Source organism: Neomonachus schauinslandi, chromosome 8 (assembly GCF_002201575.2).
Source record: "Neomonachus schauinslandi chromosome 8, ASM220157v2, whole genome shotgun sequence".
Lineage (NCBI taxonomy): Eukaryota > Metazoa > Chordata > Mammalia > Carnivora > Phocidae > Neomonachus > Neomonachus schauinslandi.
In genome coordinates, this window is record NC_058410.1 from 19,655,516 (window position 1) to 19,670,040 (window position 14,525).

The window sequence follows — 14,525 nt, forward strand, 5'->3', positions numbered from 1 at the left end:
CCCCACATTGTAATTTATATAGGGAAAATGTAATAAAAATGGTATAGGAATATAAAATCATCACAAGAGCAGACATATATTGAACCAGGCTATGTGCTAGGACCTCTGTACAGAATTACACTAACCCTTCACAACTGCTCCAGGGGATGGAGTTAATTATGTGTGTTCTGCAGATGAGGAAGTCGCTGCAGAAGGGATCCATATCTTGCGCAAATCTCAGTAATGTTATCTTCAGTTATTTCCAAAAGCTAGGCTCTTCCCAGTGTCACAGTGGCTGCCAGGGTAATGACATATTTTGCTGAGAACCAAAATTATATCTCAGAGGTTGGTAGATATATACTCAATTAATCAACCTTTGTTTAGTGGCCCAGTGTGCCAGACATGGGATAACTTTTTGAAAAACCCGATTGTTAAGGCTAAAGAGCTCAAAATCTATTGTAATGTGTTAGTGTAGCACCTAGGGGCCACACTTAAAGGGACACTCTCCCTCAGGGTTGTGTAAGTATGCACCCTACACTTGCACAACCTTGAGAGTGAGGGCCTCCTTAAATTTTTATACTTCAATAAATGTTTACTTACAAAAACAAATGGGCCCTGTTTCTGCCACTGCCACTGTCCAATATCATGTGATTAGCAGCACCTATCAGGACTCATCCCCAAAAACTGGCAGGCTGGGTCCGAAACTAGGGTGTTCGCCAACAACTTCAGTAAACAGGTGATCAGCATAGACTCTGGTCAACGTATGAGAGGCAAAGATGTAGGTATTACTCAAAGTGGCTGTGGATAAATTAATAATTCCACCGAATTTCTCATTATGACTAGGGTGTGCAGTTTCCTCCTCATCCAGAGGGATTATAGTAATTTCACGTTTTCACATGCACAATAAGATACAAAAAAAAAAAGTATTTTATCTTCATTTTTTTTTTAAATTGTAGCCAATATGTTTTTAGTCACCGGAGCAGATCATATCATTGTTATGTAATCACAGCCTTCTCAGATAGGATTTTTTTATATATATATATATTCCTGTGGGCAATTTATATTCAGATCTTGCCATCCTGCAGTGGAATTTAGAAAGTATTATATAATGGACAAACCGTATCATCATTTTACTGGTTGCCAAAATGGCTACATTAACTATGAACAGTTTAAGTGGGTAGTTTGCTTTGATTCACAAGAGAAAGAGAAAGCGGAGGTGGATGGGACAGTTGTGGTTGATGATGTTATTGCTAACTTCTTAGCTCGGCTCACGGTTGTATGAGAAAAATCTTATTCTGAGAAAACACAAGCTGAGGTATTAAGGTATGGAGTTTCATATTTGCACCTCACTTTCAAATGGCTCAGGGAGAACACAGCGGAAAGAAAAAGAGAGAGGGGGATAAAGAAATTAAGAGAAGGGTGAGCGGAGAGAAAATACAGTGAAGGATTCACAATTACTGAATGTAGTTGGTGGCTATATGAGTGGTCAATTTAATGTGTTTTTTCATGTTTGAAAGTGAGGAAAAAATGAGGGAAGTATTAACTAGATCAAAATTACGAGCAAATAGGGAGAAAGTTGAACAAAAATAAAAATACTCATTACAGATATGGGAAGTATCCAAAGAGAATTCACAGTTAGTAGGCATGAGATAACTTCAAAAAATCTCTGAAAGCTCCAGGCAGATGGGCTGGATGGGCTGGGTGGTCGGGTCAGGCCATGACACATCCATGCGAGCCATATAGTGACCAGAGAGTAATGACTGTTTGCACCGTGGGAATATTTGCTCGAGGTAGATGTCAGTCTAAAATGATTCTCTTGCCACCAAATTCAAGACAAAATTCCTCTTCCTACTGCCATGGAGGGAAGACATAATATCCAAGCAATTTCAAAGCACATGCACAGGAGGAGAATGAAACTATTCCAAATGCCAAGGCCTAGCATATAAAAACAAAAATAGCTACAAGTATGAAGAAGTACAGCTACAATATGACACACTTTGAACTCTGAAGTTTGGAGCAACGGCAGATGGAAAAACTGAACATAAAATAATTTGTCCTGCAAGATCCATAACGTGACCTAGAAGAAAATCAGCAGGTGAGCTGATTCAATGTGAGGGTAGGAAGAGTGAAAGGGGGTGCATCATATGAGCTCTTCCCACCCCACTGCCCTAACCTCCCAATCCCAGGTATTGGGATCAAGGGATAGTAGTATCTCATCAGGTGGTGAATTACCAGGAAATGGTGTTATAGCCTCTCTTTGGTTATTTTATATTTTGATGAAAATTTTGCAATGTTTTCATCATGCAAAATAAATGGAATAATAACACTTTTCAAAGTTCATCTATCTGATTTCACATAAAACAATGTTTCATATTCTATCACATTATCAAAGTTGTTTTTCTCCCTGAGGATATTTAATTGTGATATTGGCAGGTGTGTTATAACCTGAAGTACAAACATTATGATATGCCTACATTTTCTTTTCAACTTTGATACTGAATAGCATGGACTCAAGACACATCTATTTCCTGTAGTTATTTCTGCATAAAGTAACAGGAAGGATTGTTGGCAAATAATATATGTTCTATCATATAAAATTCATCCTTATCACATTTATTTTCTTATCATTTGGAAAGGTAGGGTGGTACTAACTGCTTGACGATTTTGGCCAAAATCGGTATCCAATCTTTCAGAGAGATAGCATCCCTTGCAGAATAATGCTGGGATAGGGCTAAGTAAGCAACTATAAATATAGAGAGCAGGAAAATCTACAGAGGAAGAGGAAAATGATGCTAAAGAGTCTACAGAAAGAATGATTTAACAGCAGGCATTAAAGGGATGATATTAGGTTGCTAAAAATGACAAATATTCTGGAATGTGAGGCTCTCATCCTTAATCTCTGCAGAGTCTTGAAGTAAAAGATCTACAACAAAGTGGCTGCTTTTTAATCACTGGCCTATGTTGAAAGGTGATAGTGTCAATGTGAAAATTAATATTAGCAATCATATTTTTAAAGAAGGATATTATTAGAAACTATAAGTTTTCTACATTGGCAACTTCTCTCAAGTAGCTATACTTAGCTACAGAAAAACCAGAGACAAACTCTTCTAGCAGCATTATCTAATCATGCTTATGGCATTATTAAATCTAAGGACACATAATTCCAATTAAAGGTCAATGTAAATGGTTTCTTTTTTTTTAAGATTTTATTTATTTGACAGAGAGAGACACAGTGAGAGAGGGAACACAAGCAGGGGGAGTGGGAGAGGGAGAAGCAGGCTTCCCGCGGAGCAGGGAGCCCAACGCGGGGCTCGATTCCAGGACCCTGGGATCATGACCTGAGCTGAAGGCAGATGCTTAATGACTGAGCCACCCAGGCGCCCCATAAATGGTTTCTTAATAGACTGTCCTAGCATCCTTTCATCTTTGAAGACATCTTGGATCACAGTGAAAATGAACATGTCCCTTTTAGTTTGATACTCAACAAATCTGTGGTTTGGCCTCTTTGTTGATCTAACTGGAATGGGAAACAGAGGGACATGGAAGCTGAAGCTGAGCAAGGGGCTTTAGCAGTTTTAAGTTAAGCAATCTTCTGAGGTCCACACTGCTAACACCTTTTGAAACTAAACTTTTATCTTTCCAATAGAAAATGCCAACAAATGGAAAAGAATCAGACTTATCCCTTGAAAGGAAATTAGCTAACCTAATTCCAAAGCCTGTAGCTTGTAAGATATGTGTACCTGGGCTTTTCTGTACGTATGTAAGGTGTATTTTACTATATGACAATATGGCATGTGTAAATGAAGACACATTTGTGATGTATTCTATTACGTTCACGTAATTTCTCCAGAATTCTGTTTTGACTGGCTGGGCGAGAACAGGAGGAATCAGGGCTCTCCGTTCCTCATGCCCAACCCCTTAGCCCCAAAGACATCCTCTCAAAGTAAAGAACCCAAAGGCAAACTTAAGGGGAGAAAAAAAGAAAGGAGAGGAAAAGAAAGAATATGAGCCACTGAAAACAATCTGCAGGATTCTTTCCCTCGAATTCGCCACCAGTTTCCCTGCTTCTATTAAAGTCCCCCAAGCTCCTTTGCTAATATTGCTTCCTCAATTCTAGATTCTATTCCCTGTTAAAGTAGATCTCTATTTATAATTTTATTGTCAACTACTGAGAAAATAAGGCTTAGCAACTGAGACTTGCATTTGTAAGAAATACATCGGGTCCTCTACTGACAGGTAGTTGAACAACCTGAGGCAGTGGGATGATGAGAGCTCTGGGCTGGCTCCAAGCCCAGCTTTGGAACTTTCTAGCTTGAGAAAGCTTGGGGCAAGTGACTCAGCCTCTCTAGGCCTCAGATTGAGGAATGTGCAAAATGGTGGGGCGGGGGGAGAGTATCAGCTTTAAAAGGGTTGTTTTAAGAAATAATTAAAATGGTGACTGTAATGCACCTATTATTGTACTTGCACAAGAATATGCTTGATAAACATTTGTCTCTGATCTCTACTGTCTCCCTTCTCCTTCCTTTTACTGCCCCCTTCACCTTCCTGCCCCTTCTCGGCTCTTTCCTGCCCTTCACCACACCAAGAAAAATCGCTGCCCGCTTGGTACAGGAGACCACCACACATGCCAGGCCCTTGGTGTTTGCTCGCAGATCCATTGTCCACATGTTGTGTGCTGCCTCAGATCCTCTCCTCAAGCCTGTCTCTTAGGCCCTTGGCCACTGGCTTTTGGAAAGTCCTGAAATCTTCTGCAACCCCTACCTCAGCCTCTATCACTCTTGCTTCCTTTCTGGCACCTCCGCCTGTCTGTCTCTCCCGTGACTCCATCACTGGGTTTCAGAACGGCTCCATTGTACTCAGCACAACAGAAGGCCAGAGCAGACTGCAGGGGATCTTCAGAGGCTTTGGTCCTCCAACCGCTTCTAATCTGAAACAGGACCATGGAACGGGACACAGATTCTAGCTTCCCCGGTAGCTGCCTAAAGGGATCAGGTGGTGTTACTTCCTGTGAGCAAACTTTGACCACAGTAGCAGAAAATGGCATGGCACAGGTCACATCCTTCTCCCCTCCTTGCTCCAGGAGACAGTGCGAGCAGCCTGTCCAGAGACCTCTGTGAGGCTGAACGACTAGTTGTACTCAGTGAAGTAGTGTCCGGCTCAGTAAAGCATTACCTCAGTGATGATGGTGGTGCTGGCATTTTTCCATGCTTCCATGGCTCCTTTCCCCTTCCCCTTCACTCTTGCATCTCTGAGATTTCCCATAATGCACTAGCCCTTAAGCCTTGCTTAGTTTAAAGGCTTCCAGGAAACCTGTGAACTACATTGTCCAGGCTTTTTTGCCAATGTCTTCTGGATGGTGTTGGCAAAACGCAAGGACCTAATGGGAGACTGAAGGGAAGGACAGAGGAGAAGCCATGGTATCCTCTCGGGCCCGCTCCAGGGGTCATCTCAGAAGTAGCTGTGACTCCTCCTTGTGTCCCTCTGGCCTGGGGTGAGGATGATTCTTGCTGTTGGTCACCTCTGAGGTGCCCTGGGCATCCTCTTTCACTTATATAACCAATTTCTTATATTAAATTCCCTCTATCAAACAACCTGGCCAGGGTTCGTTTTTTTCCTGTCTGAACCCTGACTAATATAACACACAACCATAAAAAGTTTGATTTTATTTAACTATGTTTATGGAATGGTTAAAATAAATTTCCGTTTCTGTAAGATATTATATTTATAAGATATTATATTTATATTTCTAAAAATCAGTAACATAAGAAAACTGGACTTTTAACTACTTTGAGGGAAATTACCATAAGAGAGTTCTGTGGGTTATCACAAAAAGAGTCAAATCATTAATTTTAGCACTTTAAATGGCATTTGATATTTAAAATGAGTACTCCTTTTCTAAACAGTGTATTTCCCAGTTAATGCAAGTGCAAGTCCTACAATCACCTTGCTCGTTGTTGCCTCTCTTCTGTTTTTGTAGTGGCTACTGAGGGATCCAGCTCTCTGCGTCCTGGGCCTGGTAGGTGGCAAATTGGTGGTGTAAGAATATAAGTGCTATCATTTGGTAAATGGGATTCAGATTTCATTTGTTTCCATACCTCCCTTGGTGCTTATGGGAAACAAACAAACATTCCACCACCACCCCAACCTCCACTCCAGGTGCCATTGAGAACAGGCATATTTTCCTCCTGCAGGGTACAAAACAGTTCTAAAATTAGACCCCAAAAGATTTGCATTTATAGTGAGTGCTCTGTAATGGCTCTGCGATGATTTCTGGGATCTCCTTCAATAACAAACACTGCATGGGCGTAATGCAAACGTGTTGCCAGAAGTACTTCAGTATGTAGGCATAGAGATGTATGCAGACAGCCTTTCTTCTGAACTCGGGGAGGAAAGGCCTTTCTTCTGGAATGTACAAAGCAGAATCCACATGGTATGTGAGCCCCCATCCATGGCCTGCCAGCAATCACAGGGATAGCAGGGAATTGTGAAAGGGGGCTGGAGTTCAGAGAATCTTTAGAACGATTTGTTTTCTCTTGCCAGGGTTGGTTGGTTGGTTTTTCTTATACTCTTGAAAAACCCAACTTTGTAGTTCTATAAACTGTTTTACAGTGGTTGTGTGTGGTGTAGACAATGTTACCACACAAGCTGGAAAGGCTTGAGCCAGACATGTGATACTCTTTGAGTCACAGAAGTCCATGAGCTCAGGGCTTCTCTTTTGTCCCGATGGTATGACCTCCATCTCAGATGTCCTATTTCCCCACCATTCAGAAAGGATGACAAACATAGAATCCAGTGGTCTGGCATCTCGTGGAAATATTCAAGAAGCTATGGGCCTCTGGATTTTAAACCACCAGACATGATAGAATTTCATCAGGACAAGAATCAGAAATGGAATTCCTGGGGTGGAGCCCATACACACTGGTGTGGTTGCAGCCATGCTTACGCTGCTGAAACACTTCCGTGCAGAGTAGAAACTCATGGTCTCTTCGAGCCTCCTGAATGCCCCACGCTACTCCAGCCTTACAGGACTCCTCGCCCATATCTTCCCAAGATCCAAGGACTAACCCTGGGCTTGGCAGGAGGCCTCCAGCACCCTGTCACAGCACCAGGAAGGAGTCCAGTCTGATTGGTTAGTTGTCATGACAATTATTATGTACTTTTAATATCACATCTCCATAGAAGGCACAAGATATTTAAAACTAGGGTGAATAAAACAAATGTAACCTTGTGTGTCAACTATACTCTAATAAAAAAAATAAAATGCAATCAGTCAGCCCTTCAATCAAACAAACTGGGGTGAATTGTCTCAGAAGTCTGTTGCTTCCTCAAAGTGGCCGGTATCACTGAGAGTTTGAGTCCATCATGACAGCTCTTCAAAAGATGTTGCGGTTTCCAAATCCTCTGCCTTCACTGACCAGTAGGGTTGAGGCTCTTCCAGTTTCTGTAGCAGCACTTCCACACACTCCCACACCCCTCATTGTACCTGTCAGGGCTTCTCCCTGCAGGGGCGGTGCACAGCTCCCAGGAAGGGCAGGTGGTGGGGCGGCGTGGCCAGAGGGGCCGGGCCTCCCACGGCGTCTACTCCAGCCCAGCTGTGCCGTGTGACATTTACGTGACAGCCTATCTGCTCCCAGAGCTGAATCACAGCAAATTAGAGAGGGGAGAGACCTAGCAGGTCATTTAATCCATCCTCCTGCCAGTTGGCCATCACTGCCCCACGCTCCATTTCCTAGTGCACCATAGTGTTTGGTTTTAAATAGCATGGATCCAGGGAGCGCTGTTCCCATGCCTTCTTCACTGAGAATTCTCTCCAGCTGGCCCAGCCAAAGGCTCAATATTTGATGTTTATTTACTCTGTTATGCATACAGCAATACTGTGGTTACTCACTTGCTCCAGGCTGATAAAAAAAAGCTTCTAAGAATAATTAGGAAGTGAGGACTCTCTTGGCTACAAAATGCCAATTTCAGGAAAATCAAAGAATGTGGTGGTCAAAAGAGAAATGATAAGCAGCTTCTGTGTTAGCACATTTCAACTTCTTTTATGTTCATTATGTGCTTATTTTGTACTGTTCACCTTCTGCTTTCTTTAACAGTAGCTACAACTCTGACTAAGCAGTATCATTGGTTTTGGTTTCCACATTTACTTCTGTTTCAATTTTTAATTCAAGTATTTGTCCCCTTGCTTTCTATATTGGATTGAAGATTCCGGCTCATCATTGCGATTCAAATAAGGACTATTCTTAAATATTCGAATGGTTTGCCTATTTCATTTCCTAATCTTCCTTTGTTTTTCCAATTTTAGCTAAACACAAGAACAAAAACAGAAAGCTTGGCACACCCTTTCTGGACAGTCTTGTCTAAGAAAAATGTCTGTTTTTCTTTACATAGGCCCATGCAGGTGGCCTCCTCCTGTCCAAGAATGCATCTGTGGCCGGCTTACCTTAATCTGACCCTTTAAGCAAGGCTCACTGCACACAGACCGTACCACTCCGCTCTTGTTCATTTGGATTTTGTAATCATCGATGTTCAACACGCCTTCGTGCCAGGTTCCAACGTGTACGTAGTCATAGCGATTAGCTTCTGTGTACTGCAGATTCATGATATCATACCTACAAAGAAAACAACACATGTGTCTTGGAGAGTATGGACATGATGCAGAAAACAAAGAAATTTGGTAAACAGATATAATAGAAGGGAGATAGGAACAAGAATCATCCCATGTCCTAAGGCCTCTCAATATTTTATTTCATTTCTAATGTTTCCTCTGATTTTCCAAAATGTGTGTTTCACTCTGTAGTCTCTGTGTATTGTCCATATCTGCTAAAGAATGTATTACTCTTGTACTTTTCTTTTTGCTTACTCTCCCCCCAAATAATCTTATGTGTGCTGAGTTGATTACCATCTCCTTCAAATCATTATTCACTAAGTCATGATTCTTGAGAGCATTAATTTCTTAACTTGATTAATTTCATTCTAATGTCCTTTTTCACAATCAGTTGTCATTTTCATTACGCTGGATTAAAAGAAGTGAGTTTTACCAAGTCTGGAACCTATTTTAGGTGCTAATAAAGCAAGAAATCTGAGAAACACAGCTTTAATTAACAAGGATGTTGGGGATTTAACATCTTGAGCACTGACATTTAAACTGGTCTCTTCCTTGATTAGGACAAACATTTCTGAATCTAAATAATCGGTGTCAGATATTCCAGTAATTTCAAATGCTGCAATACTACACTATGGCAAAATCTACATTTTGAAATCCTCACTGCAGCTCGAGTGTGCTCTGGGGGACAAACCTCATCATTTTTCAATGTGGGCAATGGAGAACATTCTCCAAAGCGATGAAAAGAACACAGGACTTGACATTAGAATGCATAAACTATCTTATCTAACATTTTAGCAGTAGATTATGCTACTTAGGAATGTCACTAAACTCTTAAAGGTTCACGGGGTTCTTGTGGGGATTAATTAATATAAGTCATGTAAAAAAACGATTTCACAATTGGGACAAATGCATATGTAAGGCAATAACTACATCATTCATATTTGTATTACTATGAATGCCCTAAAATACTCTGGTTATTTTCACTACCAGAAGAAAACTGGAGAACAAAAGCTGTCTCTCTCTCAGCCATTGGAAATCCTCTGGCATTCTTCAATCTCTTCTCCATGTTGCTATTAACTCCAAGTAAGCTATAACTCATGTGGCAGTTTCCCAAAAATGTATTCCTGATTGCCCCTTACTGGTTCTGCAAAATGGGATTCTTTTTGCTGCAGTACCTGTGCAGTTCTCACTGTCCTGCACTAGAATATAAGAGGCATGGTCTCTTGCTTTTTGTGCTTGACCTGAAGAAATAGATGGCAATTACCTAACATGTATTCCTCTTCCTCACTTCTCAACCCCAACACTCTTACCTAATTCATTTTGCAATTCTTTCTCTCTAAACCTGATTCACACTCAGAGTCCTGCTCAGCCCAGCACTCCAGGAAGCTATTATCAACCTTAGTTGGCATCCAAAACCTATTGCCCATATCTGGCTTAGTTCTTTATCTAGACAACTAATATCCTTTGTTGGCTTTTCTGTCTGTTCTGAATGCAAATGAATTCTGCCACCCACAGGGTAACTAGTGGCTTCTCCACATCCACATTCTGGCAATTTCTCTAAAGGGAAAGGGCACTCTGGGAGAAGAAAGGAAGTCTTCTTTCCCCTACTTTTCCAGGAAAAAGGAACCTACCAGATGAGAAGAGAAAATGGCACGCCTAGAGCATATTACTCATCTCTTTGCTGTTCTGACTTTTGGCTAATAAATAAAGGTTCTCATTCTTCTTGTTGTGGAGTCATCCCAGCATGTTCTTCAGAGTAGCTCTCTGAGGGATATCCAAGTAGCTATTAACTGTGGGCTGATGGCTCCTACTCATCTTGCTGACCAACGATGCTAATCTACACCTCCAATATTTTTCCATTTTAAACTCATGGTTATAGAACCTGTTGTGAATGTTTGGTGAATAGTTTCCTTTTTTATTTCCTTTAATTTTTATGTTTTACCCCATATTGTTATTGACTCTCCTTACATACTTTCAATGAAGACTTTGGGGCAATGCTAGCTTTAGGTTATCTTTTTCCTATAAATCAGTTTGATGAGGAAACAGAAGGCAAGCTGAGGACAAAGCAGAAGCCGACACCCTACAAACCAACCCCCTCAGATGGGATATATGTGACATTCCTCATGCACTCCTGGATACCCTAAAGCTAAGGAAAAACAAATAGTTAACTTGTAGAGATCACAATCCTGCAAGACATGAGTCTCCCTCAGTTTACAAATGTCTTAGCAATCTATAAGAACAAGGCATTTCTATCAATAACCTAGCTTCCAGAAGGAAATGTACATACAATTAAATGTCCTTATAACCTGCAGCCCATTGACAGATACTTGAAGTGGGCAGAGTATAATGTTCCTCCAGGAAGCTCCCAACTATCTTAATGTTAATGCCTTGCTAGAGGGAAAAACAACCTTAACTTGACAATGGCAAGGCCTGAGGTATCCTGTGAGTCTTCTTTAACATATGAAAATCCTTTTGAAACCTCCCTTTCCCTTACCTCCCCCAATTCCATAGTATATAATCAGCCACCCCTGACAACCCTGCTGTGGCAGCTCTTTCTGCTTCCTATCCCTGTGCTTTAATAAACCACCATTTTGCACCAAAGATGTCTCAAGAATTCTTTCTTGGTCATTGGCTCAGGACTCCACCCCACTGAACCTCACTTATATTCCAAAACCACATCAAGTTTCCTAAGACTTATTTCAATCCTCGTTTGCTCTTCAATAGGAGAAATCAGTTCACACTTCATTAGCATTTAGAAACTGAAAAATTCATAATATTTTGGCCTGAAAACACATTTTCAAAAAATTCCAAAAGCCAGAGGACAAAAATACTGAAAGATACCAAGGGAAAACCACTGAGACACTAAACAGAGGCTTTCCCCTGTGCTATGTGTGTTAATGAACACGGCTCTTTTCTCTTGACCTGAGTCCCTTCTCGGCACGTTGGCATTCATTTGGAATATCCTCATGCCGTAAATTACAATTTTATAGCATCCTCTGGATGCACTCAGTTTATGTTGCATGATGATTAACCAGAATAATTACAAGAGGGACCAAGAGCATGAATGGTGGTATGAGGGGGTATGGAAGCAGAGGGAGGTGGTTAAACAGAAACTGAACACAGATTAAGCTAACCAATTTCAAGCATGAGGAAGTGATCCTTGAAAAGGAACCCAGGGGAAAGCTCATGATTTGAACATGTAATTACACATGGAGGAAAAACAAGCTAAAACTGCGTACCTATATTTTGGATAACTTACAAATAAAGAGAGCAGGAGGAAACTCGTACATATGGAGGTCTAAAATGCATCTGGTCCTGTACTGGGCACACTGTGTACATCATCTTAGAGAATCATGAAGGTAGGTTTCCATTCCAAATCTAACAGTTTATGGAGCCTAGTTTCCAGTGGAACCCAGGATGACAACCATGGGCTTAAAGGAGAGAGTGCTCAGTGTTCTGAATCTCAGGTCCATTTGTTCCTTCTGGTACTGTTTCCCAGAGTGCCCTTCCCAGAGGGCACCTGGAAGCTTTCCACATCCCCAGGCCCTAAATCATTCCATCCACCCCACTCACATTTGGATCTACATCTCCTCCTACCTAACTGGTAGCCTGGAAGGAATCTGATAAATTCATCATTATTTGAATATTGTCTGAGCACTGTCTGAACATAGAACTTTAAGCTCACATGAAAGGAAGAGATATGTTGGGAATTACTTAGGGTCAGATAGTTTCTAACATGTCTTTGAAATGACATTAAGCAGGCTGCCAGCATCTTTGCCTAATTTTAGGATTAGCTAAAAGGCAGCATGATGTGGCAAAAAAATTATAAGTGTCAGACTCAGACAGCACTGCCTCTACCAGATACTCACTGCATGAATTTAGGTGAGTTTCTTAGTTTCTCTGACACTCAGTTTATCATCTGTAAAAGAGGATAATGATATGCCTATAGCAATGAGGATTAAATGATTTGATGTTCCATTTTAACACAACATATGCTTTCCTAAAATTTCTCATTCTGTAAAATCATATACTGAAGGATAACAGGGCTTAAGAGAAGAAAAAAAAAAAACAAAAAACCAAGATTGTGGGCATACTGAATAGCAGCCAAGCTGAGGGCCTTTTTCTTTCCTGCAGCAGACTTTAATCTTTTCCCACGATTCTGATTATCCCTTGCCTAGAAAATTTCATATGAACCAAGACAACTGCTCTTTAAACTGACATCATTCTCTACCAATCACATGTGAGCTAACTGATATTATAAAAGCAGCAGTTGCAGAACAGACTGTATATAAAATGACTTGGGGAAAAACATATATATTTGTTAGGTTTAATTTTTCTTTGCTTCCTGATTAATTCTTTGGAAGCCATAGAGACTTGATACCAGAAAGAAAATTCTTTTCTTTTTTGTTTCAAGAGACATGTTAGTAGGAACATAAGTTAGCTCAAGGAAAGGGGATACACAAGGAGGACATGGTTCTCTTCATATATTAAGCTCTTTTTTTTTAAGATTTATTTATTTATTTATTTGACAGAGAGAGAGAGAACACAAGCAGGGAGGGGAGGAGCAGAGGGAGAGGGAGAAGCAGACTCCCCGCTGAGCAGGGAGCCCGATGCCGGACTGGATCCCAGGACCCCAGGATCAGGACATGAGCCAAAGGCAGACATGTAATGGACTGAGCCACCCAGGTGCCCGTATATTAAGCTTCTATTAAAACATTACACAACCAGGATGGCCTTGGGACCAATCGATCAGAAAGATGCTGGTCTGGTGCTGGAACTGCCAGGGAGGGGCCTGCTGCTCAGGTGTAATCTTATCCTTTTCTTGGGCTTGTAGAAGGTCCCATGCATTCTGAGAGAAGGGCCAGGGTAATAGCTGGGTAGGGGGTTGGCATTGGGAGAATACAGAATTGTGAGTGCTTACCAATAAGTTTTCAATGTTTTATAACATAATTTCCATCTAAGATTAGCCCTATCTTTTGACCTTTCTAGTTGTATCTATCCTTATGACCCCTGGAAACCATGGAACCAAAGGGGCTAGAGTTGCCATCTGTCTAGCTAAGAGGATCACAAGGTTATTCGAACCATTACAGAAAAGACTGCTTTACCTTCCAGGAGCATCCCCTTTCTCATCAAACCACACCTCCTCTCCAGACACACCGATGAATGTGGACTTGATAAGGAAGTCCAGGAGTTTGCTGCCGTCGATGGGCTTCATGGCATCACAGAGGCCCACATGGCCTGGGCAGAGGGCGTGGTGCATGTTCTGCAGCCCGTGAGCCATGGCATAGATGGCATTGATGACAAACCCCATCTTACTGTCCTGGACATAGTTTTCTTCTAAGCTTTCATTGCCTGCAACACAAAAACAGACTGCTTTCAGGGTGGTGATAATGAGGTCTAGGACTGCATGTTTAATTCTCAAATGCTTTTCAGGGGTCTCAGAGGAAGGAAAAGCCAAGTCCACTTGTTCAAGCCTTATACATGTCACTAGTTCTAATTCTATCTGCAAATAGTTTATTCGGTTTTATTTTCTGAATTCTATAATGGTTTCATAACATATGAAACAAACTCCATAGAGGTGTAAATAAAGAACTTTCAAATATTGCAAGGAAATCCTTAAGGAGCAGTGAAAATAACTCATTCCCTCTTGGTTCACAGAGACTTATATTAAAAGTCTCCCTATATCACAGTACTGAAAAGGTGTTTTTTATATCCTCTATGACAATTCACAGTCTAGAATAACTCAGTTTGTGTATTACCTAAACCCTGCTATTTTCTTTTGATGATTTCACTAATTTTATCAACTCTAGGGCCCCAAAAACCCAGATTAGAAAGAACTAGTTAGTAAGAATCTCTCCTTATATATGGTTGACAGTATAGAAATACTTGGATCAGATTTGCTGATTATTAGAAACTCAGGTAAATTGTTACTTGATGGAAA

The 14,525-nt window shown here is 41.0% G+C and overlaps 1 protein-coding gene across 3 annotated transcripts in view; it reads right to left on the reverse strand.

The window, feature by feature from the left end:
- Positions 1 to 14,525, reverse strand: part of GRM1 (glutamate metabotropic receptor 1) — a 415,932-nt gene that overhangs the window by 56,393 nt on the left and 345,014 nt on the right. For all 3 annotated transcript variants that reach the window (XM_021693412.1, XM_021693413.1, XM_021693414.1), the window contains exons 4-5: positions 13,690 to 13,936; positions 8,420 to 8,588 (exon numbers count right to left, since the gene is read on the reverse strand). In XM_021693412.1, coding sequence (XP_021549087.1) covers positions 8,420 to 8,588; positions 13,690 to 13,936 — 416 coding nt within the window. The remainder of the gene's footprint in view (positions 1 to 8,419; positions 8,589 to 13,689; positions 13,937 to 14,525) is intronic.